Raw genomic sequence first — 25,438 nt, 5'->3', positions numbered from 1 at the left:
AAAGAACACCTAAATGCACTCATTATAAATGCTGAATTTGGTTGACACTGTCAGGTAACAAACAGAAGCACATGAGTCTAAAAATATTGGCATTTTGTGAGCATCTATACATCACAGATCTTACACTTCTCTCTGTTTTAACTCATTCACTCCTCACAACAACCTTTTGAGGTGGGCAATACTGTTATTCCCATTTTGCTGATAAGAAAACTGAGGTACAGAGCACTTAAGTGATTTTCCTGGGTTGCAACGCTGTGATGTGAGCCCGGTCAGTCTAGACGCAGAGGCTCCAGGTCTAACAGCTGCATTATTCAGCCTCTGAATTAAGCCGCTCTTCTCCAGCCACCAAATGGCTCAATTGCTCAGACTCCAGGACAGAGCCAAGGACATGATCATGATGTTCTCACTCTCAAGAAGTTATTTGCTCCTGCCACTGAGAGGTTTGTCCTGATATCAGACAAGCTATCTTTGCATTAATTAGAATCATTGCAGACTGACATCACGTGGACCATAAAATGCTGGATGTCAGATTATCAAAGTGTGGAACAGTACATGCATCCACCTAGGCCACTCCACGTCGGAGGGCCTGACACACACCTCATTAAGCTTCACCTTTACTGTGTATATAGCTGATTAATGAAAGACCAAGAGGTCTCTGGAGTGAAAGTCATTCAATTAAAGATCACGTACAGTGAGCCTCTGTGTCCTGGCAGGACTGACGGAGCAGCTATCTGCATTGCAAAGAGGTATTTGCCTTTAATTAACCAAAGGAAAGTGGGATTTTATGGCTGTGCCGGTGATCAGTGGCAGGGAGCTGCAGTGCGGTCCTGTTATGTGGGCCGGGGCTGCAGCAGCTTGAGGGCAGCAAAATATGGATCTGAGCCATTTGCTGGAGAAGGTGAAATAACAGAAGGGCCCGATCACTCATCACGTCTTCTTATAAAGAATTCCTCTGACTGAATTAATCTCGGCAGAGCAAAGAATGCAACGCCTGGGAAGCGTCATAATTTCACTTCTGGCTGGAGGCGTCTGCTTCGCCCACAACACCCTGTGCCCGTGAAAACACGCTGGCGAAACGAGTTTCTGATCTGTTTCCCAAGCACAAGTTCAAATCTGTTTTGTTCTCATTATTTTGGGAGGGTTCCTTTATTTTACACACGATAACTCTAATGCATTCCTTTAAGAAATGCCTTTAGCGTACCAGTTAACAAATGTTATTTAAAATTCTCTCTTCTAGTAAAGCTATATGTGGAAAGGAATATACATCTGTTTAGCTAGGAAAGATTAGAAATCTAGCAATTAAGAAATACGGGATAAATGATTAATATGTAATAGGTGTTTTGCAGACAAAAGAAGTTATCAAGGCAGGGTACCCGCCTCCTCGGGTGTTTATGATGGTCAAGCAGTGGATGGAGAAGCAGGGAAGACTCGTTGTCTGGCCAGAAGTTTTATACACACTTTCCCTTTTAATTGCCCCAAACCCTGATGAGGCAGGAATTAATGTCTCCATTTTACAGACCAGAAAACTGAGGCTCAGGGTGCTTAATTCAACCAAAAATACAAGAGAACTAAGGGGCTGGCATCTGGATTTAAGCCTAGATCTGACTCCAGAGCCATCACCTGGCCCCCAGCTGGCCTCTGGGAGAGTGAAGGCTGTGTCGTGGCTGGCCCTGTGAAAGCTGTGCCCTCGTGGTGGCCCGAGCGCAAGGCCATTCCTGGGCCAGAGTGTCAGCTTACCCTTTTCAGCGTGAGACATTTCAGTGTGAGAAGGTGAAGAAACTGGAGGCTGTAGCATCCCGTTGCCAGCTCCTGCGGCACCCCATGCCCTCCTGATTTCCCCCTTCCCTGGCCCTCCAGACCGCCCCTGAGAAGGCGGTGGGGAGGCCAGCAGCACCCCGGAGAGCAGGACAGAGCAGAGCATCCGAATCCTGAGCTCTGAGTCCTGGGGGAGATGGTCCCTCCCTCCTTGGGGTCCTGGCTTCCTCCCTTTCCTCCTTTGTCAGAGGTCTGGCCGCTGAGGGCTGGACTCAGAGGGAGACCTAAGAGAGCAGGGCTAACGAGGCCGCCCAGCCGGCGTCTGGGCCACGTGGCCCGTAGTGGCCTGCGAATCCGGACAAAAGGGGGCCGAGATGCTGCTCGTGCCTCAGCACCACCCAGCAGGGCTCCGTGCTGGGCTCACAGCCAACGGCCTATGGCAGCTGGCCAAGGGATTTTGCCCAGATGTGCTGGTGTAAACAGCTGGCCCAGGAATCAGCAGATGGGGAGCCCAGCCAGTTACATCTCTGTCGCTCGTGGAGACTTATACTCCTGGTTAATAACCCAGACAAAGACATCGTGGCTATTCGTGGAGGATCTTTAAAAAAGAACACACACACAGATGTACAATAAATGTAGTAAATATGTTAGTCCCGCCTTTTCAAGGTGAAATTCAGTAAGGGTGAAGCAAAGACCTACACCTGGCCCCCCAAAACAGAGCTGCTCAAATGAGAGAAGGGGGTAAGAGAGGAGGGGGAGAGGAGAGGGAAACAGAGACACAGAACGTAGCCGCTTTCGTGCAGAATCAGGTGTGGCGATAAAGGAACTGGGACCTGCTGCCCAGGAGCCCTGAGGGGGCTGCTCTCAGAAAGCTGCGTCCCCTCCCGCTGGGGCGTGGAGACAGTTTCAGGTTGAAGAAGGGAACGCACGTAGGCAGCAACACCTTTATTTTTACGACAGACTTTCCATTTTAGAGCGGGTTGACGTTCACAGCAAAACTGAGAGCATCCACACGCCCCCACAGAGCGCGGGCGGCTGGGCTGGGGGGAAGGGCGGGTCCCAGCCCCGGATGCCCCGGGCGCCATCTGCAGTGAGGTGTGTGGAAACGCGCTGTGGGCTGTAAGGCACATCAGCGTGGCCGCATCTGCTCTTGTTCCGTGGTGGGTAATGGGGACGGGGTCAACGTCACAGGCATTAAAGAATTTTTAACCAGTTTGGGAACGCTTAGAGCGGGGAGTGCCCTAAACGTGGCTACAAGGTGCATGGGGAAGGTGAGCATGGCCTTGCACCCAGGCGTTAACCCCTGTGCTTCCCAGAGCTGGCACAGAGTCAGGGCAGGTGGGCGTGAACCCACTAGTTCTAATGGATTGGCTGGGAAGACGGGGTCCCAGGGGATAGTCTGGATGATCTGTAAGCCCGACACCTGTCGCCATCCAGACACCAGCCCCTCGAATTCCACCCGATAATCAGCAATGGTATCAGTGGGTTCCTGGCGCCAGTGCTGACCTGGTTCCCCCATGTCGCCTGTCCCAGTCGGTCAGCTGTGCCTCCCTCCTGGTCCTCTCCTCTGCCTCAGTTTACCTTCCTTTCCATACAGGGTCAGCCCAGCCGGGCTCCTGACTCTTTAATCCACCTCTGCTCTTCCTGTGACTGTCATTCACGGTTTATCCCAACTCACACCCAGCCAGGACTTGAAGTAACTCCTGCAATCACATAAAAGATAATGCAAGGAAATATTGAAAATATCGTTGGTAAATAATGGAAATAGAGAACAAAATGTCTTCACATATTAAATGGAAACAGAATCTGAGTGACCATAGTTCAGAAAGCTAAGCCCCCCACCCCCGCCAATAACCACCCCCCAGCTCCTCCCCAGCATGGCAGCACCTCGCTGACTGCCCGGCAGCTCCCATTCAGACACAGGAGGCCACACACTCTGCAGGCAGGGACCATGTCTCCCAGACATCCCTGCCTGTCACCACAGATGCTCAGCAAAATCTGTGTGGGTTGGGTGGATGGAAGGGCGGACGGATGGATGGATAGGCGGATGGATGGTCCTTTTCAGTTTGGTAAACTAAGACACAACCACTGAGAAACGGAGCTGGGTTTTCCTGGGGTTCTCTATGGCAAACAAAATAGGACCCTTTCAGAAAGAATTTCCAAAGCTTCCATGGGTCATTTGGGCAGATCTAATTAGTAATTCAAGCGTGCCAAACGCAAACTGGTTTTCATTGTTGAGCCATTATATCCCAACCAAGAGAATCTAATTCCGATGGCGGATGTTTGACAGCATTTCTTTGGAGAACACAAAAGATCAAATCCATAAAACTCACATGGTTGGAGAAGTAACTGTTGGCTAGACCTTTTCCCAGAATTTGAAAAAGCACATTTTGGGTGAAACGCATCTTTATTCCGGAACTGATATTCAACAGGACTGCAGAGCCCTCTACTGGCAGCTGCAGTAAACTAGCCCCTGTAACTTCTGGAAAGTTCCATTACGAATTAATTACATTTAATTGCCCATGACCTCAAACTATCTGTGGGTAATTTAAATAAAGCCTTTTCATTGCTAAGTGAAAATTAAAATAGCAAAGGATACCATTTTTCATTAACAAATTGGCAAAGAGTTTTTTATGGTTAATACTTGTTGAGGAGGAGAGTAGAAAAACAGATCCACCTATTTGTGGCTGGAGAGAGTGTGAACAGGTGGACCACACGGGTGAGAAAGTGAGGACCTGGCAGGCCCTCCGACCGACTAGGTTCATGGACCCAAAAGCGCCCATCTAAGCGCTGTTTGGTTTAGCAAGAAGGTGGAAAGCCATCCAAATGTTAAAAGAACAGGGTTTAGATCAATAAATGATGAGACCCCTTGCTAAAATGACGTTGGAGAAGTAAATTTCGTACGAAGTGAACAAGAATATAAAGCAGGGGCTTCCCTGGTGGCGCAGTGGTTGAGAATCCGCCTGCCGATGCAGGAAACACGGGTTCGTGCCCTGGTCCGGGAAGATCCCACATGCCGCGGAGCAACTAAGCCCGTGAGCCATGGCCGCTAGGCCTGCGCGTCCGGAGCCTGTGCTCCGCAACGGGAGAGGCCACAACAGTGAGAGGCCCGCATACCGCAAAAAAAAAAAAAAAAAAAAAAAAAAGAATATAAAGCAGTGTGTGAAGAACAGTCTCGTGCTTGCAAGTTTAGATTATTGAGAAAGGTCTGCAAAGACAGGAAAGGTCTGATGAGCCGTCCGCAGTGGAGCGGCCAGAGGGTGTTTATGCCTGTCTGAATATGTATTCTGAAATTTTTACTAAGCAATGCTGCTTCTGTATGACAATAAGGAAGGACTGAATTTCCGGGGCACATGTTTTTAAAGCTCAGCCTTGCCTGCCGGATACCTCTGTGGACGTGCCTTGACTCTCCAGCACCTGCCTGGCCCACAGGCATCCTTGCCCTCCCCGTGGCTGTGAGGCAGAGAAGGCGTCTCCCCTGAAGGTCATTCCCTCCCGCCTTTCCTCCCCACCCGATGCCATCTCTAAACTCTGCCAGTGTTTCCTGTCTCTGTCCCATGCACTCCTCAGCTCCCTGTCACCTGGCTTCTGTCCCCTCCACACCCTGCCAAGGCCACCAGGTTGCCAGATCCTTGGGCCAGCACTGGCCGCCGTCACCCACCCCGCACTGCCCTCCACCTTCCCTGGGCTGCAGGACGGCTCCCTCTCCTGTGCCCCCTTGTCCTCTCTGGGGCTCTTCTTCCTTCTCTCCTCCATCAACATCTTCACCCTTGGTCCCCACTCCGCAGCCCTGGTCTGGCTTCCTCTCCTCTCCCCCTTTCCTTGGGGATCCCCTCCATCCATTCCCATGGCTCTGCTGCCATCCTCAGAGCCCTTTCCAGCCCCCCACCTCCCTCCTGCCCCCCAGACCCATCGGTCCTCCCACCTGGATGTCCAGCTGCCCTCGGGCTCCCCTGGCCTCACCTGACCTCATCCTTTCATCCCTCATCTAGTCCCCTTTTTGGATTCCTGGGCCATCGTCCTCCTATTCTCCAGGCCTCCCAGCGTTGGAGACCCCCTACTTCCTCATCCCCCAACCAACCATCACCAGGTCTGGCAGATCCTACATGCCTCTCACATCCATTTCCTGCCCTCCCGCCACTCCTCTCCTCCAGATCTCTCCTCCTCTTCCTCCAAAAGCCTCCAAACCCTCTCCCTGCCTCCAGCCTCACCTCTCACCATGCCATCTGCACACACCCCCCCATCTCCTTCCCAGTCTCCGGGGAACAGTCATGCTTCACACCCCACTAGAGGGCTTCTTCTCTAACACAACCAGCATCGAAGGTGGCGAGTCAAGACCCTTACAGACTCTCCACAGCTTCCAGGGTAGAAGCAAACTCTGTAGCACGGCCAAGGCCTTTGTGACACCTTCCAGAATGACCCCGAGCAGCCCCATTCGGGCACACCTAGCCCTGCACCTTGGCTCCTGTCCTGAGCATGGCAGATGCGTCCCCTTCTCCAGGCTCTGGGACCTTCTGGAAACCGTTGGAAGGTCTGTCTCCTTTAACCCTCGTCTGCAGTCTCCGTTTCTACTTACCCTTCTCATCTACTTCTGCCTCTTTCTGTCATCGGTGGTCCTTGCTGACACCCCATTTTCCTTGTGACCCCTCCCAGCTACACATCTGCCCTCCCCTTCTATCGGTGGGCTCCTTGAACTCAGGGAACCCAGCGCCTACCCCAGTGCCCGGCACATCAAAGCTCCTCTATCAGTGTTGTGAATGAAAAACGAGAGAATGGCTTTCATTCTACACGCTGGACCCAAAATAATAAAACCAGACTTTCTTCCACATGACAGCCTTGCAACTATTTGAAATCAGCTCACTTGCCCGCAACCTTGAGTCTTCTTTTCCCCAAGGAAAAGAGCCTCAGCTCCTTCCATTCTTCCTGGTGGGAGAGGTGTTCGGCCTGGGAGGGCCCAGCTTTCTGTACCCCTTTTCTCTGCCCAGAACTGACCAAGGTCACCAGACGTCCCCTGACCAGGCACGCCACCGAGGAAGGTCAGGGAAATAGAGATTCATGCTCTGGAGGACAAGACAGTGATGGTCTTAGAGCCCTTCTTCCTATTAGAGTGAAAGGTGGTAGAGGAGGACACGGGCCAAGGGTAAGGAGATGCTTTGGACTAGGCATCTCCCCTCCATGGCAACGTGGGAGCCTGCCGCCGGGAAGATAGTGCTGGCCTGGGGGTGTCGAGCCGACCCAGGGCTTACTCTGGGCTCCACATTTCTCTGTGCCGGGGGAGGAGGGGATTTTACTGGCTTCTTTCTCCGCCTCGGCACCTTATGTGTAAAGGGGAGTCAGGTGGGGCCCGGTTGCCTCCGCATGGGGTTCGTGGAAAGGGAGTAGCAGTGGTGTCCTAGATCTCAAGGCAATTTGCAAATGACCATTCTTTGTATTGTTATCGTCAAAGAACTCCCTTGGGAAATGTTTTCTGCTCATTGGATAATCACTGAGCCCTTCCAACCCATGTGGCCACCCAGGCCCTCTGCACAGCCCCGGGAACCCCAGAGCAGGTGACCGTCCTGAGAAAGGAATTCCTTCACAGGTGCATGTCAGAAACACAGGAAGTGCGGAATTCCCCCACCGCTCAGAGAGAGCGCTCAAGTTCGGGGAACAGTCCATAGCGTTCCCATACAATGGAATGGTGTGGCCAGGTTTTCAGAACAACTTTAAATAAGGTGGGAGAAATAAGACTGCTGCTTTCAAAGTTATCCCAGACTAATAAGATGCCTGTGTTTCTAGTCCATCTATGTAGCTTACCTCGTTAAAAGCGGAAAGAGAAAAGGAATGCTGGAATACTTGGTACTCACATCTGCAATTTCCATTAAGAGCAGCTGGATCTAGAGAAAAGAGGCACACAAATAAGAGACATGGAAGATCCGGTGTTTGCCAGGTGGACACAGGAGAGGCCGCTCCGCTGCCTCGGTGAGCGCAGGAGTTAGCCTGAGACAGGAGACAGCTGTTTCTGTGAAAACTGTGTTTCCATTGGTTTCTGTTCTAAAGCTAAGATTTTCAAGAGGGATTGAAAAGAATAAGACTTTTGCCTTTGTTATAACGTATCTTTGTTCAGAGAAGCTGAAAACCTTTTATGTAAAGTATCTCATTTTCTTATTTTCTTTGGGGGCTGGAAGTAGGGAAGCTTTTGACTTAAACCCAGAACAGCTTTTAGTGGCACAATGGTTCCTTGGAGCCTGCCCCTCTGACCCTTGAGTGGGTCCCTCTGACTGCAGTGGGCAAGACGGCTGGAAAGAAGTTGGGGGTTAAAGTCAGGAGCTGAGAGAATGGATGCACTGATGTGGTTGAAAGAGATCAGGAGGGGGCATGGATAGACTTGAGGGTGGTTAGACGTGGGAGGTGGGGCAAGGGAGGCTGCTCAGGCATCTGGCTGAAGGACGTGAGAGGACCCGAGGACATGGCCATGCCTCCAGCACAGACCCGGCAGCCATCAATCAGCCTGGCCTCGCATCCAGCTCCTGCCACTTTCTAGCCGTGTGACCTTGGACAGGTCATGTAGTGTCTTTGAGCCTCGGTTTCTCCATCTGTAAACGGGGATGATAATAATGCTACCTGCTACATAGGGCTGTAGGGAGCTCAAATGAGTTATCACAGGTGACATCCTCCAAGCAGAGGAAGTGCTGGTCTGTGCTGGCCGTAAGCTTGCGTCTGATGCCCGGTACAACGCGTGTGGCCTGGGCCTGTCTCGCTCACTATTTTGATCGCTCCGCGCCAAGCTGCCTCAGGTACTGGGATCGAAACTTGTGATTCTGAATTCTAAACTCTGTGGCCCAGGGCCTAAGGAATAACACTGACCAAAGAGTGGTTGTCTGGTACCGTTTCCTCTCTGAACGTCCTGGCGTCCTGGCGTGTGTGGAACTGGAATACAGCCAGCCCGGGGGTCGGACTGGCGCGAGGTTCAAGCTGAATCCACTTTTGTGTTTGAACGTGCGTGATCCGCTTCCCTTGGTACGTAGTGCTGCGGAAACAGACTCAGCCAGGGTTCCCGGTGACTTTTCCATCATTTATTAAATGTCTGCCTTGGTTTAAGAATCATACCTGCTGCCTTAATGATGTTTAAAGAAATATAAAAATAGGAGTACGTAACACTGTATTCGCTGTGGCTGCAGACGGCTTTTATCTGTCACCCTTTTGCACAGAGCACAAGTTGTTGCAAAAGTACCCGAACTCTGCTCTCATGGGGGCGCTTTGAAGAGATTGTTCGGTGTGTGGCAATAACTCATGGGCCCACGGTAAGTCCCGGCGCTGCCACGAAGCCCCGCTCGCCCTGGAGGGGCTCAGAGCCACCTTCCAGACGAAACCACGGCCGCAAAGGCGCAGCCACACGGAGACGAACAAATGGCATCGCGGGGGCCCTGGTGCGAAAGCAGCTTTTCTCGAAATGAGCAAACTTGAATCACCCTGGGAGCGGGGTGCAGGCTGTAATGAAAACTCCTGGCCCAATTCCCTTCGTTTGCAGCAGAAAACTATTGGCTTATTTCAAGGCAAACTGAGTCGAGGCTCGGGCCCCTGGAGCAGAACGCACAGACCCCCAGCGCATCCTGACCACAGGTGGGAGAGGGCCGGGCAGCGCCCCCATCCCGCGGGGAAGGAGGCTACAGGCCGCATGCGCAGTGCAGCCAGCACAGCGGGCCTCCGAGTCCTGCTGTTGCGGGGGTCAAGTGTGCACTCCAGAAGGAAATGCATTTACAACCCACCATTTCTCCTTGCAGGTGGCCCGCCAGCTCCCGCCCTCCGTGGTGTGGATTGGAGACGCCGAGAAAACCTTCTACAGAAAAGTCCCCAACGCCGAAAGGAAGGTGAGGGCTTCTCATTTCTCAAGGTGGCCCTTTCCCTCCTCCAAAGGGGCCCCCGTACCAGGGACTACCTCGATTTTTCAAGACGGTCTTGCTTTTTCAAGGGAGGAAGGAAACGGAGGGGCGGCCGTCTCCCTGCCCTAAGCACTTGTCTGCATTTGAAAGGATCCAGTGTCTGATTTTACGAGGCATAATTTAGATGAAATGAAAAAAAGTATGGAAAGGGGGGAGGGGAGCGTTAAACCCAAACCTACCGATTCAGGGGTAAGAAACAATTGAGAGAACTCTGCTCAGTTATGGCAAATGGCACACATAGGAGTTATTATTAGGATTTCCTATTGTTCATCATAATAAATAGCCAAAGGCCTGCAATTTATGAACAAAGACCGTCCATAGAACTGCCAAGCGCCCCACGTTGGGTGCCCCCGGGGAGTCTTCTGTCAATTGCTTCCTTCCTCCTTTTCTCTCCTTTCAATGGCTCCCCTCCCCCGCACTTCCCCCCCCGCAAATCACCAGCAAATTTCCCACAAGTTAAAAAAAATTTGCAGATACACATAATTGTTATTCCACATCAATTTGCACCAAAGCAAATAGTGGTTAACTGTGAATTTCTGATTAAATTCATAAGGATTTTAATCACTTTTGCTCCTATGTATTATACATCATTTTTAGCAGGTAGAGATGATTTGGATAAAGAATGAAAGCTGAATCTTTTCTTCCCCAAATGAGCCTTGATTGCCCTGTCATTTTAGCAGCTCTTAAGAGGACTCATTTATTATTTAACCTGGGAATCTGGTAGGTAGCCCCCTCTGCTGGCGAAGTTGCGATGTTACAAAACGGTCCACACACAGTAAAGCCACTATACTCCAATGAAAAGTAATTTTAAAAAAATAAAATAAATCTTTTAAAAGGCCACATGCATGCGAACTTGAAGGCCGCAGTTACTACGATAAATCCAAAGAGAGATGCAAGGCAGTGTTTAATCCAAGGTGTCACACACTTTGCGCCACCAGAAGCTTTGTCTCGTTAACGGGCGAGGGCTCTCTCCCACTGGACATCAGCCTGGAGAACGAGAACTCAGGAGATGTATGTTCCAGGCCTGCGTTGCCCTTCACCTTAGTTGGCTGTGTGTCCCTGAGCAAGTAATTTAACCTCTCTGAGCTGCCACTTCCTTAAGTATCTGATTAAAAGGCTCCAGAGAGAACAGCCTCTGAGTTCGTGAAGCCCCTCTCGAATTCTCTCCCGTGACCCCCTCCAGCTGTCGGTTTGTCGCCAACAATTACGTCTGCTCATCTGGACCCCTCAGTGGGTCCAGAGTGAGAGGGATGGACACACGCATTTGAGAGAGCCGGAGGGGCCCTGGGGGAAGGGCTGGCGGGCTTTGAGGGAGCGTCAGGGAGGGAACGAAATGTGAGTTCAGTAGACTCCCCGCCTGAGGGGAGTCGCTGTGAAAGAGCAGGGAGCCGGCAAAGGAGAGTCTCCAGAACCCTCCCCTGGATAAGCCCTTCCTTGCTGGCCCCGAGGTGTTCTCTCCAGCACAATCTCTGATTCCCACAAATATAGTCACTGACTAGTCTTATTCCTGCAGAAAAGGAAGGCCTTTGGTGGCACAGTCTTTGTTGTGGACAAATCGGACATTTATTCTGTCCACCTCTGCGTTAGAACAGTCTGTCGTCCGTCCGGGGAATTAACTGCACTGGGGACTGAGTCACAGCCTGGGGAAATCCCAGGGTGCCCGACGAATACAAGCAGGAGGGTCCCTGGGCTCCCAGATGGCCAGAGGCCGGCTGGGGGCCCGAGCCAGCCCAGGCACAGACAGAGCTGCGAGGGCACGCAACCCCTGCAGCAGTGCGGGTGCCCCAGCTCCAGTGCCCCGGCCGCAGGGGAGAGCACGGTGGGCGGAGAACCACTGCCTGTGCATCCTCCAGCCCGACGTCCTGGGCCTGCCCCTCGGAGAGCAGGGCTGCAGGGTTCCTGCTGCCTTCCTGCCTCTGGGGCCAGCGCTGGGCCAGCTCTCCTCTCCTTCCCACCCCACCTCCAGCCTCTGACTCCTGTCCTTACCCAAGTCCCTCAGCCTCCGGGGCCTGGGGCAGTCATGAGCATCGGACGTCCATGCTCTGGAGGTGACCACCAAATCCCAAGGGCAGCAGCTGCATCCGCCAACAGGAGGCACCAGGAGGTAGCACGACCCGCTCCACATCGCATCACCTGGCCGGCCAGGAACCCGGCGTCCTTACTGACACCCAGCCCAGCCTCCGTCCCAAAGGCGCCCCCGATTCCCAAGGTGCTGGAACCTAGAGAAGATTGTCCACCTGCAGAGAAGCCACCACCTGCAGCCACAACGCAGAGCACTCCCGGTGTCCGCCCAGGGCATTGGAGGGATTCCGGGAACGCTCTTCATAAACAACTCTCACCCACGATGACTAGCTCCACCCTCAAGGCCTCCACCTCTGGGCTCAGGCCCTGTAGGAGGTACAGTGCGGAGGCTCGTGCAGTCATAAGGAGGGAGGCAACGGAGAAGGCCAGGTGGCAGCGATGGCTCCTGGGTGCAGAGCCGGGCGCAGGGACGCCTAGGGCTGCTGCAACAGGCAGAGGACGCCCAGGGGGCACAACGCGTAGGTCAGGAAGCTCCTAGCACCCTGGGAGGGAGGCGGCCTTCTCCTGTTTTGCAGGAGAGGACAAAGGCCCGAGAGGGCGCACAGCGGGTCAAGTGCAGTGCTGGGGCTCAGAGGCAGGACCCCTCTCCCTGCCTGGATGCAGCTCCAGCGTCAGCACTGGCTTCCCGGCTGACCCTCCACGCTTCTACTACACCTGCATCCTCCGTCTTCTCCTCTTCAACCCCCAGGCTACTTTAAACCACATCCTGAAGACTGCCCGTGGGGCCCTCAGGTCTTGGAGGCAAATGTGTCAGGCTCCGGAGTCCCCTGGCCCCTCACCCCCCTGCCCCCCACGTTGTCCTCAACACCCGGCCCCCAGGGACCTGGCAGGTGCCTGGACAGCGCCCTCTCCCTCCCCTTCCCGGAGGAGGGCCCTCCTCTCCACCCCGTCTGAGGCTGGAGCCTTGGTCAGCTGTTGGTGTATGAGGCGAGCGCAGTAAGGAATGAAGCAAGATGGGCTGCTGCTGCATTTTCTCCTCCGTTACCCTCATGACTCCATCTAGCAGTAGCCCTACCCACATGACAGTAGGGCCTCCACGAGGGAAGCGCTGGCTGGCTTGGAGCTGGCTGCTGCCGTGGTTGAGTGCAGCTGGCTGCAGACAGGCAAATGGACACCGCTGCATGGGTGTTAGACACTAATTTGAAATTGCCCACAATAATAAGGTGGTGAGGGGCTGGCAGGTCCAGCGGTCGGGGAGGCTGAGAAGGTTGCCAGGTGATGGCGGGGATGCTGGCTGACGTGATGGATGAGCACGCCAGTCTCATGCATAATGGACGCAGCTCTGAACCGGAACAGGGGTGGCCCAGGTGCAGAAGAGTGTTGGCTGAATGTACTCACCTTTCATTTCCATCCGCTCATGAGGGGACTGGCCGTCAGTGAAGATGTCACTCTGGACGGAGCCCAGGATCAACATTTGTTACCCAAACAGGCTAATTAAATTCGGTCATCCCTGCCATTGTCAGGAGACACAGACAGCAATGTCATCTCCTGCCTCAGAACAGGCAAGACTGCACCACTGTCACCATGGCAACCAGGCTGCCGGGGATGGGCTCAGACCTTGCAAGCATGTGTCTGCCCCCACAGAGCAGTAGTCTCCAGTCTCACTGGGTTAACTGGGTGAGGTAGGGGTCGGTCCTTCTTCCACTGGTCTTTGGGCAGCTCCATGTGCACCCCACACACGCCCCAGTCGCCCCTACCACCTTGCATGATTCTCCATCAAGCTTCTTCAAAGACTCTTCTCGCCATCCCCACTCACTCTTCAACCCACCACCGTCCACTCGATGCTCTGCGGCTCCATGGAAAATGCTCTCACAAATTTCTTTGAAATCCATTTCTCCAGTGGGCCCCAGCTTGTAAAACTCTGCCCTCCCTTAGCCCCCATAGCCTTCTCCTGGTCTCCTCACGCCCCGCCAACACTTTCTTCTGTGTCTCCTCCACGCACTTCTACCCACACCCCTTAAATACACTGATGCCCACTGACATTCCATCCCAGGCCCACAGACCTTTTTGCTCTCCTCCCTCTCCTTGGACCAGCTTAACAAATCACCCCTAAGCCTACAAGTGCCCCCACTCCATCCCCAGCCTGCGGCTCTCCCCTGAGGCCCGGGTGTAATCACCCGGCATTGCCCAGAATCACCCATGGGGTACCTCCCCCACGATGCTGCCAACTCAGGCTGGGCCTGTCCAAACTCCTTCTCCGTCACCGCCTACCACATGACCCTGCCCCTCCTCCTGCCTTTTCAAAGGGTTACGTTTTTAGTATAACAACTTTTCATAAGAGAGCTTTGGATCCACCCTGGTAAAATGAATTCTGAATATCTCCAAACTCTCCAAGCCTTGTCTAAATGCAGTGGATTTTTTCCTGGCACAGGTGTAGATATTCCTTTAAGGAGTATTCTTCCAGAATCTCAGCAGAGGTCTTTCCTCGGTGGCATGAGGGCCTAGGAGGCAGCTCCTCAGAGATGAGCAATTGACCTCTTATCATCCAGTGCAGTGGAAACTGTGGGAGATTTTTACACTGTCATTCAGCTCCGTTGACAATATTGCTAGTTTCCTTCAAATCATAAAGCCCCCAGTTTTTCTGACTCTCCCCTCTAGAAACCTTTCTCTTGAATAGAGAAGACCTAGCATTGATTTCCTACCAGCACTTATATTTCAAGCACTTGTCAGACGGACACATTACGCCATATACTCCTCATGGCATCCCTCCAGGTTAGGACCTATGATTATTCCCATTTCTCAGATGCAGGGACTAAAGCTCAGAGAAGTTGAGTAACCTGCCCAAGGTCACACATCTGTTAAGAGCAGAGCCAAGACTGGGATCAGGTCTGTCTGACCCAAAGCCTGTGCACTGAACCATTTGCTATGTCATCTGCCTGTTATTATGGAGTTGTTTTCCTTGAGCTTTTCATTTTTGCACAGAGCCCGACCCCTGAGGGAAGTTCAGTAGCAAAGCCAAGGCCCACCAAACATGCCTCCCTATGCTAGGCAGCCCAGAGGCATGGGTCTGAGCAAAGGCAGGTTTCTGCAAAGACCTGGGGTAGGAGTTGGGGAGCTGCCCCTTCGAGAGCAGGTTTCCATCCTTATGCCCATTTCCGGGATTTCAGGGAGTCTCATTCTGGGTCATCCCTCTCCTGTGCTTTGCCCTCTTTTAAGCTCCTCTGTTGTCCCCAACCCCCATTCACGCTTCCTGGGTGGAGTCCTGCAGGGCCATTGTTCCCTCCTGATGGAGCCAAGCAGCCTCTGGACTTCTGTGAGGGCAGAAGGAAATGGTCGGAAGCTGCCTGGTGATCTGGCTTCAGGCCTAGCCTGTGAGATTTATTTTACTGTAAAAATCCCATCTCTTTCTCTGCTGTGAGTTACATTACAAAACGTCCCTTTAAACTGAATCCAACAACACAGAAAAAGGATTATACACCATGACCAAGTGGGATTTATCCCAGGCTTAGCATCCAAAAGTCAATTAATGTAATAAACTATATCATTAAAGATAAAGGACAGAAACCACACCATCCTCTCAACAGATGCAGAAAAAGCATTTGACAAAATACAACACCCCTTCATGATTAAAAAAATAGAAAGAAAAGGAAACTTCCTCAGCCTAATAAAGAGCAACTACAAAAAACTCCACAACTGACATCATCCTAATGGTAAAACACTGGATGTTTTCCCCTTAAGAGCCCCTCTTCTATCCAACATTATATTGGAGGTTCTCACCAGGGCAATCAGGGAAGAAAATTAAGTAAGGCATCCATATTGAAAAAGAAGAAATAAAACTATATTTGCAGATGACATGATCTTGTATACAGAAAATCCTAAGGAATTCACTAAAGCAGTATTAGAACTAATAAACTAGTTCAGCAAGGTTGCAGGATAGGATACAAGATCGATATACAAAAAGCAACATTTCTATACACTGGCAATGAAAAAATTAGAATTAAGAAAACACTTCCATTTATAATAACATCCAAAAAAATCGGAACAAACTTAACAAAAGAAGTGCAAGACTTCTACTCTGAAGACTACAAAAACATTGTTGAAAAAAGTTAATGAAGACCTCAATAAATAGAAAGATACATCATATTCATGGATTGAAAAACTTATTGTTAAGATGGCAAGAATCCCAAATTGATCTACAGATTCAACACAATCCCCATCAAAATTCCAGCGACCTTAGTTGCAGAAATTGACAAGCTGATCCTAAAATCCATATGGAAATTCAAAGGACCCAGAATAGCCAAAACGATCTTGAAAAAGAACGGAGTTGGAGAACTCACACTTCCCAGTTTCAAAACTTACCATAAAGCTGCAGCAGTCAGGACAGTGTGGTACTGGCCTAAGGAGAGACATATGGGCCAATGGAATAGAACTGGCCCAGAAATAAACCCTCACATTTACAAAAAATTGACTTTTTTGACAGAAGTGCCACGACAATTCAATGGAGAAAGAATAGTCTTTTCAACAAATGCTTCTAGGACAATTGGATTGCCACCTGCCAAAGAATGAAGTTGGACCCCTACCTCACACAGTTAACCAACAGTGCACCACAGACCTAAAAGCAAGAGCTAAAACTATAAAATCCTGAGAAGAAAATAGAGATGTAAATCTCTGTGACCTTGGATTAAGCAGTGGTGTCTTGGATACAATATCAGGAACATAAGCAACGGAAGGAAACTTGAACTGAACTCATCAAAACTGAAAACTTTTTGCTGTAAAAGACATCAACAAGAAAGTGAAAAGACAACTCAGAATGGGAGAAAAATATTTGCAAGTCATTAATCTGACAAGGGACCTGTATCTAGAACATATAAATGACTCTTACAACTCAATATTAAAAAGACAAGTAACCCAATTTAAAAAAACGGGCAAAGGATCTGAATACACGTCTTTCCAAAGAAGGTATACAAATGGCCATTAAGCACGTGAAAAGATGCTAACATCTTTAGCCTCCAGGGAAGTAAAAGTCAAAACCACAATCCGATACCACTTCACACCCACTAGGTTGGCTAAATAAAAGGAAAAAAATAAGAAAAACAGACAATAACAAGTGTTGGTAAGGATCCAGAGAAACTTAAATCTTCTGCTGTCTGCTAGAATTGTAAAATGGTGCAGACACTTGAGAAAGCAGTCTGGCATTTCTTTAAAAGGTTTAACATAGAGTAACCGTAAGACCTAACAATTCATTTCCTCTGTGCATACCCAAGAGATATGAAAACATTAGTCCATACAAATCTTATACACAAATGTTCATAGCAGCGTTATTCACAACAGCCAAAAAGCGTAAGAAAAACAAATGTCCATCGACTGATGAGTAGATAAATAAAATGTGGCATATCCATACAAAGGATACCATTCAGCAATTAAAATGAAGTGCTAGAACACGCCACAACATGGGTGAACCTCGAAAATGTTACCCTAAATGAAAGAAGCCACACACACACACAGACACATATTGAATGATTCTATTTATGAACTATCCAGAAGATACAAATCTGTAGAGATAGAAAGTAGATTAGTGAATGCCTTGGATTGCAGAAGGAGGTTGGGGGAAAATGGGCAGTGACTGCTAATGGGTGGGGTCTTTTGGGGGCAACGGACATGAAAACGTTCTAAAATTAATTGTGATGGTTGCACAACTCTGTGAATATACTAAAAACCACTGAATCATACATTTTACTTTTTTAATATTTTAATTTTATTGGTGAATCCTACGTTTTAAATAGGTGAATTATATGGTATGTGAATTATATCTCAATAAAGCTGATCTATACCATAATAATGATATAAACATAATATAATAATAATAGATATTTTAAGTCTCCTTTGCAGCCCTCAATCGCTATAGGCCCCTAAACAGGAAGGGAATTGGGGGTGGGGCAAGCAAGGCCCCCCGCACATCCCCTCTGAAAGGCAGGGTCCCCAGAACAGAGGGAGGAGTAAGGTCCTGGAGTCACCAGCTCCATGCTGGCAGCTGGGGACTGGCTCATGCACTCTGGGTCTCGGACGTCACTTGGCCTCCTTGTGCCTCAGGCCAGCATCTCCGGAGTGAGGGTGAGAACGGGTCCCTCTCCTGGGGTGGCTGCGAGGATATGGTGAGAAGGTTCGTGTCAGGCACCGAGCGAGACCCCTGGAACACAGGAAACATGCAGCAGATGGTACCAGTACTATGGAAGCAGCCTGGGCGTAAGAGGTAATGAGCAAGGCAGACGGGCCGGGAAGTTAACAAGCTGCCCTGTCCTGGAAGGTCAAGGCAAGCCCCCAACCTCTTGCCTCATCGGAGCCAAAAGTTTCCGCAACTTCCCACCGGGCTTTCGGCCCGGCGCCTTGCTCTTCCTCATCCAGTATTTTCCCCGTGCCCCGTCAATCCAGACACGGAACTGGGCCTTTCTGTTGGTCAAACAGAAGGAAGGAGGAAGGGGCGCAACACTGGTCCGCCCCCCCTTGCATGGCCGCAGCCCGTTCCCTCCCCCTCCCTCCCCGGCATCAGCATCACCCACCCGGCTCACACCCGCCCTGCGGACCACACTCCTAACACCACCCTCCCTCCTCCTGCCCAGCAGGCTCTGCCGTCCCAGGTCTGACTCCCAGTCCCATGGGGCGGCCACAGGGCCTCCCAGGGAACAGATTCCCCGGCACACGAGTGTCCTTGTCCCAGAGGCCCTGCGGCCGCGCACAGCTCTGGCACCCCCGTGCCTCCAGTTTCCTGCCATTCGCTTTTATTCCCGAGCGTGGAGTTTATCCCACTCCCACTCCCTTCCCGATAGATGCTACCAGCCCCTTCCTGCAGGCAGGCGTGCGGGGCTGTCTTCCGGCCAGGTGTGCAGGACACACAGGGCCAAGCAACAGGCGGCCTCATCTCTATAGAGTAGCTCACATGTGCTGGGGTGGTTCCAGGAAAGCCCCAGGATAGCTGGGATCTTTTAACTCTCTGGCTCAATTGCCCCTGAGCCAAATGGGAGCAAAAAAGGCCCAGATTGTTGTTGGGTGTCTCTGTGGAGGCCCCCCCCCATCACCCCTAGCCGCTTCCTCTTGCTGCACTAGTTGCGGTTGATTTAAAGCCCATGCGTTGCCATGGCAACGCGGCCAAATCTGCCATGGCCCCCCCCCCACCCCGCCCAGAGGCCAGAAGTTATCCTCCCTCAGGTACCTCAAGTCTTGCCCCCGTCCCTCATTAGTGCTGAGATTATCCTGAAATAATACAGGTTCAAACTACATCCAAACTGCTTCAGAGAGAAGCTTCACACTCTTATGTAACCAGCTGTTTTCAGATCTGAGATCCAAGACCCTGGTCCTCATTGTCACAGACGCCAGCAAAGGAAATCCTGAGCTCACCTTCAAAACAGCTCAGAGGAGCACACCGGAAACCAATTCTCAATCCCAGCCAGCTTCCTTCCTCTTGGAAATCCGCCCTGTTTCCCATTCTTAGCGTTAAGATGCTAGAACGTTCGGTCAGGTGCTTCCTTCCTTCCCCCTTTCCAAATCTGAACACCAGACTTAAGGAAAGGAAGGGCCAGCAATTCAGACCGTGCAAACCAGGAACCACATCCCGAGACCCGACCCAGAACAACCTCTAAGAAAGTGTGTCGGGGCGCCACTTTTTAACAAACGTACGCCACAGTGCGTCCAAGGCTATATTTTCTTTTGTTCTTAATTCTTCTTTTCTAGGTGCGGGCTCATTTTTTTCCCTCTCTCTTCCTCCCAGATGGAACCTAAGCGCCTGAAAAAACAGCTTCCCAAAATCCTGAAGCTCCTGAAACCAGGTGACAGGATTCTGATCGTGGGGACAACACAGCGACCTTTTGACGCTGAACTTCAACCTTTTTGCAAAGTTTATCAAAAAATTATTTTGGTTCCCAGACCAGACTATGCTTCCAGATACGGCAAGTACCCCTCACCCCTTCCAGTGTGCGGTAACCGAGGCTGGGCCGTCCGGGGTGGGCTCGCAGGCATGTGCGCTTGAGCCAGGGGCCTGGCCTCCGCCACCCAGTGACCGTCAGAAGGTGACGTAAGTCCCGGTGCCTCAGGACGGACGTCAGCCGAACTCCAAGCCATAAACATCAACACCGGGTCCCAAGAGCAACAGATCTCTGTTCTGTTGTTAACATAATTCTTTTTACCCAAGACAAAAGGAAACTGCACAGGGATTATTATTGTGAGCCCTGAAGGAGACAAAAGCCCCTGTGGGTGAGAATTTTTCTTTTGACAGGTAGATTAGGGTCGCTCAGCTGGTCCCCGTGGCGGTGACGCCTTTCCCATGCAACGGCATTTCTTTTCACCTGGTCGATTTTTTTTTTCCAGGCTCAAAATACTAGTCCAAGAGAATGTTGATTTACTTAAGCACTAAATACAACAAGAGCTTACTTTTTTCCCCATTTTTTCCCTTGGATAGACAGATTCAAAATCACTTCTTTTGAAACCTATTTTTAAATGGGAACAATACAAAAAAGTGACCCTGGGAGGCAGCGCAATGAAATTGGGAAGAGCCGTGGCACGTGGGCTCTGACGAGACCTGGTTTTGATCCTGGCTCTCCCGCCGAATAGCTGATGACCTTGAGAGGCAGGCTGACATTCTGAGCCTCCATTTTCTCCACTCTGAAGTAGGAGAGCTGTTCAGTTCACAGGGCTGTGGTGACCCTCATATGAGATGGCTAGAATGCCCGGCGCCATCTCAGCTCCCGAGAGCACGGGTGGAGGGGGAGGAGGCGGTGATGGTGGGCGGGGAGGAGGAATGTTTAAATGGCAGGTTGGTAAATGGCCCAGGGAGCCGGCAGTGGTGCTGGTGGTGGTTTCCATTATCTATTGCTGTGTGACAGACCTCCCCAGTGGCTTGAAACCACAAAGTACGCCTCTCGTGATTCTGAGGGGCCACTGGGCTCAGCGGGGGGGTTCTCCCCGAGGTGTTTCATGATGGTGCAGTCAATGGCGGCTGGGACTCCAGTCATCTGAAGACTGGACAGGGCTGGACATCCAGGACCGTTCCCTCCATGACTGTTGTTGCAGGCTGTCAGCTGGGAGCTCAGTGGGGGCTGGTGATCAGACCTCCTATACCTGTCCCCTCCCCGTGGCCTTCCACAGCCCGGCAGCTAGGTCCCCAGGGGGAACATCCTAAGGGGAAACGTTTCAAGAGGTTCAGGCAAAAGCTGGAAGGATCCTTGTGACCCAGCTGCAGAAGTCACACAGAGTCACCTTCACCACACTCTACTACTGGTCAAGAGAAAGTCACAGGGCCAGCCTAAGTTCAAGGACAGTGGACTACACAGCGTGTGAATACCAAAGGTGCGACACATTGAGGGGTCGTCTTGGCCGCCCATGGTAGTGGTGGTGGTGGTAGATTTGGTTTAGAGATGATGATGGTGCTGCTGGAAATGGCGGTGATGGTGACCGCAGCCTGGAAGTGATGGAGATGATGGTGGTCGTGACCGCAGCCTGGGGGTGATGGAGATGATGGTGGTCATGGTAGAGGAGATGGCAGTAGCGATGATGTGGTAGCCATGGTGCATTGCTGATAATAATAAAAACTATTAGGTCAGACTTGGTTTCTATTAATCCTTCATTAGTCACAATAGCACCACCAAAACAGGGAGGATATATGGTCCTTTCTGGTTGACCTTAAGTTCCTGGTCAGTGTGATTTGCTAGAAGAACAACCCTTTACTCCCCATACATTATAAACTCTTAGCTTATTAGCTACTCCGTTTGCAATATGCATTAGCTTCTGTCTTGATAAAGTGTGATCATAATCACAATGTTATGTGCAAAGCACAGGAGGACTTGGAGCCCAGTTATTTCTCCAGCCATCTAGGGACTTCTCCATCTTCTGGGGCCTACAGGCCCTCCACTGGATCCTTTGCAGCCAGCCAGCATCAAAGGAAAAGAAAGAAAGATAGTATCAATGATCTCTCGGGAGATTTAGGGACCAGACTGAGGAGTGCCCAACGGGTCCTCTAGCCACATTGGCCAGAATGACGTACGAGGCCCCACCAAGTTTCAAGGGGGCAGGGATGTGTAGTTTAGCCAAGGAAGGAGTCAACACAGAGATGGGTGAGCGCCAGCGTTCTCTGCCCGCTACAGAGGATTCCACGCTCCTGGCTCCATCAGAGCTCTCCCGCTCTCGTACCCCTTGCTTAGATTCTCTGTGTCTCTCTGTCCCTCTCTCTCTCTGTATTGTATATATATTTTAAGTTATCTTAATGGAATAAGGTAGAGTATTGTTAATTTTCAGGGGCTAGAACGTTATTCTTTACTTTGAACAGTTTCGACTGTTTGACAAAACCATAGGCCCTTTTCAAAATGAAGCTATTGATGTATAACAAGGACAGTTGTGTTCTTTTGATAAAGTGCCAGGCCTCTCTAGGGACTCAGATCACAAGACAGATTCCAACTTGAATCGCCTCACGGCAGCATCGTGGGAGAGGAAGGAGGAAGGATCCCTTCACCTGTGGGCAGATGATAAACCTGCAGCAGTGGTCATCTTGGGCCCAGGGCTCTGTCCACTCAACCACACGGGTCTCACATATTTCTTTCTCGGTGGGTGATTTGTTCAGGCTGCCATTCTCGCCAACATCATAAATGCTGCCCAGCGTTTCCTCCAGTGACCTTGAAGTTACCATAGCCACAGTGGCTGGGACATCTATCTTAAAGAAAGACTATTCCTGTCTTTGCAATGATCACAAACGGTCTCTTGCAGCCTGTAAAAGCCTGGGCTGCAAATCCGTAAGTTGGGCTCTTGCTTGTCCATCTATCTGCTGGCAGCAGAGGGCCAAAGGTGCACGGAACACACTCACAGTCCACCTTCTCGGATTCTCCAGGCGGTGCGAGGGAGTGACAGGGCCGAGGAGAGAAGGGTGGATCAGCCAGAGGAAACACGGTCCTTAAGGTTTACCAGATATAATTCAATATCTACCTCCTTTCCCCAAATCAGGCGGTTTCCTTCAAAATGTCTCTGCAAAGAAAATCCACCCCCGGGTTGATTAATGCCATGTCTAGTCCCCAGAAATCCCTTTGGGCTTCCTTCTCTCCACGTTCCTGATGCCTCCTCCTGACTCTCTTCCCCGGGGTCTGTTCTGCTAATAACCCGATTCATCACAGGCCCCCCACCTTAGACCCTGTGTCTGCTTGGAGGGGTCCAGCCCATGTCTTTGTTTGTTTGGGGTTTTTTAAACATCTTTATTGGGGTATAACTGCTTTACAATGCCGTGGTAGCTTCTGCTTTATAACAAAGTAAATCAGCTATACATATACATACATTCCCATATCTCCTCCCTCTTGCATCTCCCTCCCACCCTCCCTGTCCCACCCCTCTAGGTGGTCACAAAGCACCGAGCTGATCTCCCTGTGCTGTGCGGCTGCTTCCCACTAGCTATCTGTTTTACATTTGGTCGTGTATAAATGTCCATGCCACTCTCTCACTTCATCCCAGCTTACCCTTCCCCCTCCCCGTGTCCTCAAGTCCATTCTCTACGTCTGCGTCTTTATTCCTGTCCTGCCCCTAGGTTCTTCAGAACCATTTTTTTTTTTTAGATTCCATATATATGTGTTACCATACAGTATTTGTTTTTCTCTTTCTGACTTACTTCACTCCGTATGACAGTCTCCAGGTCTATCCACCTCACTACAAATAACTCAATTTCGTTTCTTGTTATCAACCCACGTCTTTTGATTTTTCTGGAATTCTAGACTGCGGAGGCCAGAAGCTCATCCAAATCACATTATTCACCCTCTTGTGCTTTTGCAAAATTCCAAATAAAAATGACTTTTAAGAGACTGTGTCATCTCAAGCACTAGCCAGGATAGAATCAATTGGGAATGCCAAACGCAGAGAAGGGGTCCCAAAGACCCCAAAGTTTCCTTTCAGCCTAAAGCAGGGCTTCGAAGGGGATGTAGATTAGTCTGAAGAACTGAGGGGCCCTCTATCTACATCCGAGAAAGGAAGGTAAAACACGGCAGGAGGTCCAGAGAGCCCCTCAGCCGCCTTGAACCGTTTTGTAGCCCTGGCCTGTGGTCGTCACGGCCACGCCCATTGCCAGTGCCCAAGCCTGCTGTGCTTTTGTGCCCACCACCACCCCTCCCCCGCTGGACCAAAGGCTTGGCAGCGGGCTTCCCTGGTGGCGCAGTGGTCGAGAGTCCGCCTGCCGATGCAGGGGACGCGGGTTCGTGCCCCCGTCCGGGAGGATCCCACGTGCCGCGGAGCGGCTGGGCCCGTGAGCCATGGCCGCTGGGCCTGCGCGTCCGGAGCCTGTGCTCCGCAACGGGAGGGGCCGCAACAGTGAGAGGCCCGCGTACCGCAAAAAAAAAAAAAAAAAAAAAACAGCTTGGTAGCCTGCTCGTGGCTGCAGTACTGGCTATGGGCCTCCCACTGCAATGAGCCACCAGGCTTGCGCTCCCTCCACGCCTGAATCCCCTCTTTTGCCCCAGAGCGGCTATTTAGGGGCCAAGAACCCATGATCCGGTGGCTTTGTAAAAGCAGTAGAAGTGGTTCTTTTTTTATTATTATTTTATTTGTAAACAGTGCAGCTTTCTTTTTTGTTTGTTTTGGGGGTTTTTTTGTTATTTTAAAGAAGATGTTGGGGGTAGGCGTTTATTAATTTATTTATTTTTATTTTTGGCTGTGTTGGGTCTTCGTTGCTGCGCGAGGGCTTTCTCTAGTTCTGGCAAGCACGGGCCACTCTTCATCGCGGTGCGCGGGCCTCTCACTGTCGCGGCCTCTCTTGCTGCGGAGCACAGGCTCCAGACGCGCAGGCTCAGTAGTTGTGTCTCACGGGCTTAGTTGCTCCGCGGCACGTGGGATCTTCCCAGACCAGGGCTCGAACCCGTGTCCCCTGCATCGGCGGGCAGATTCTCAACCACTGCGCCACCTGGGAAGCCAGAAGCTGTTTTTTTAAAAAGGCTAGTAAGTCTAGTTCATCAAACGTGAGAAGGACGTCAAGCCTGATTCTCACTGCCCTCCTCTGGACCTGGAGATGGCTGGGGGCAAGTGGGCAGGTCCCACCGCAGCTGTAACTGCACCACCATTAACAAGTGATGAGCTTCGGGAAGTCATCAACGTTTTAGGTATTTTGACGAAGCTTGACCAAGACTTTACACGAATATATCATGTTCAGTGTCAACAGGGTGTTTACGTGTCCACACTAGACCAGAGTAATTGTCGTTTTTTGCATCACTGTTTTTTACTGGAGTATAGTTGATCTACGATATCATGTTAGTTTCAGGTATACAGCACAGTGATTCAGTTGTATGTATATACGTATATTCTTTACCAGATTCTTTTCCCTTATATATTATTATAAAATATTGAGTAGAGGTCCCTGTGCTGTACAGTAAGTCCTTGTTGGTTGTCTGCTTTATATATAGTTGTGTGTGTCTGTTGATCCTGACGTCTGCATCACTGTTACTGAACCTTTCCTTGCAGGGATTTTTGTGTTAAAATACAGGGAGGCTGTGACTTTCATAGCTTAACAGGGAGGCACGGGAGAGCTGATATCTGTCGCCGGGAAGCCCTCGGCCCTCACTGTTTGTCCCATCCGCGCTGCGGGTAGGAATTTCACCCACGGGTGTCCGAGTCTGCAGCTGCTCTGGGTTCCCAGCCTGGGGTATCTACCAGGTCCTCGGGTTTCGGGGTTCTCACCAGTGACTGTCCCATAAAACGTGTTCCCTTCTCAGCTCCCAGAGTCACCACTCAGA

At 50.9% G+C, this 25,438-nt stretch overlaps 1 protein-coding gene across 3 annotated transcripts in view; it reads left to right on the top strand.

Moving 5' to 3' along the window:
* Positions 1–25,438, top strand: part of IQCA1 (IQ motif containing with AAA domain 1) — a 171,929-nt gene that overhangs the window by 134,930 nt on the left and 11,561 nt on the right. For all 3 annotated transcript variants that reach the window (XM_059053485.2, XM_067027217.1, XM_067027215.1), the window contains exons 16-17: positions 9,519–9,605; positions 19,462–19,639. In XM_059053485.2, the coding sequence (XP_058909468.1) occupies positions 9,519–9,605; positions 19,462–19,639 (265 nt within the window). The remainder of the gene's footprint in view (positions 1–9,518; positions 9,606–19,461; positions 19,640–25,438) is intronic.

Source organism: Kogia breviceps, chromosome 2 (genome assembly GCF_026419965.1).
Source record: "Kogia breviceps isolate mKogBre1 chromosome 2, mKogBre1 haplotype 1, whole genome shotgun sequence".
In the NCBI taxonomy this organism is placed as follows: Eukaryota; Metazoa; Chordata; class Mammalia; order Artiodactyla; family Physeteridae; genus Kogia; species Kogia breviceps.
The sequence above is the reverse complement of the archived record's forward strand: the minus strand, read 5'-3'. Positions and strand labels throughout refer to the sequence as shown.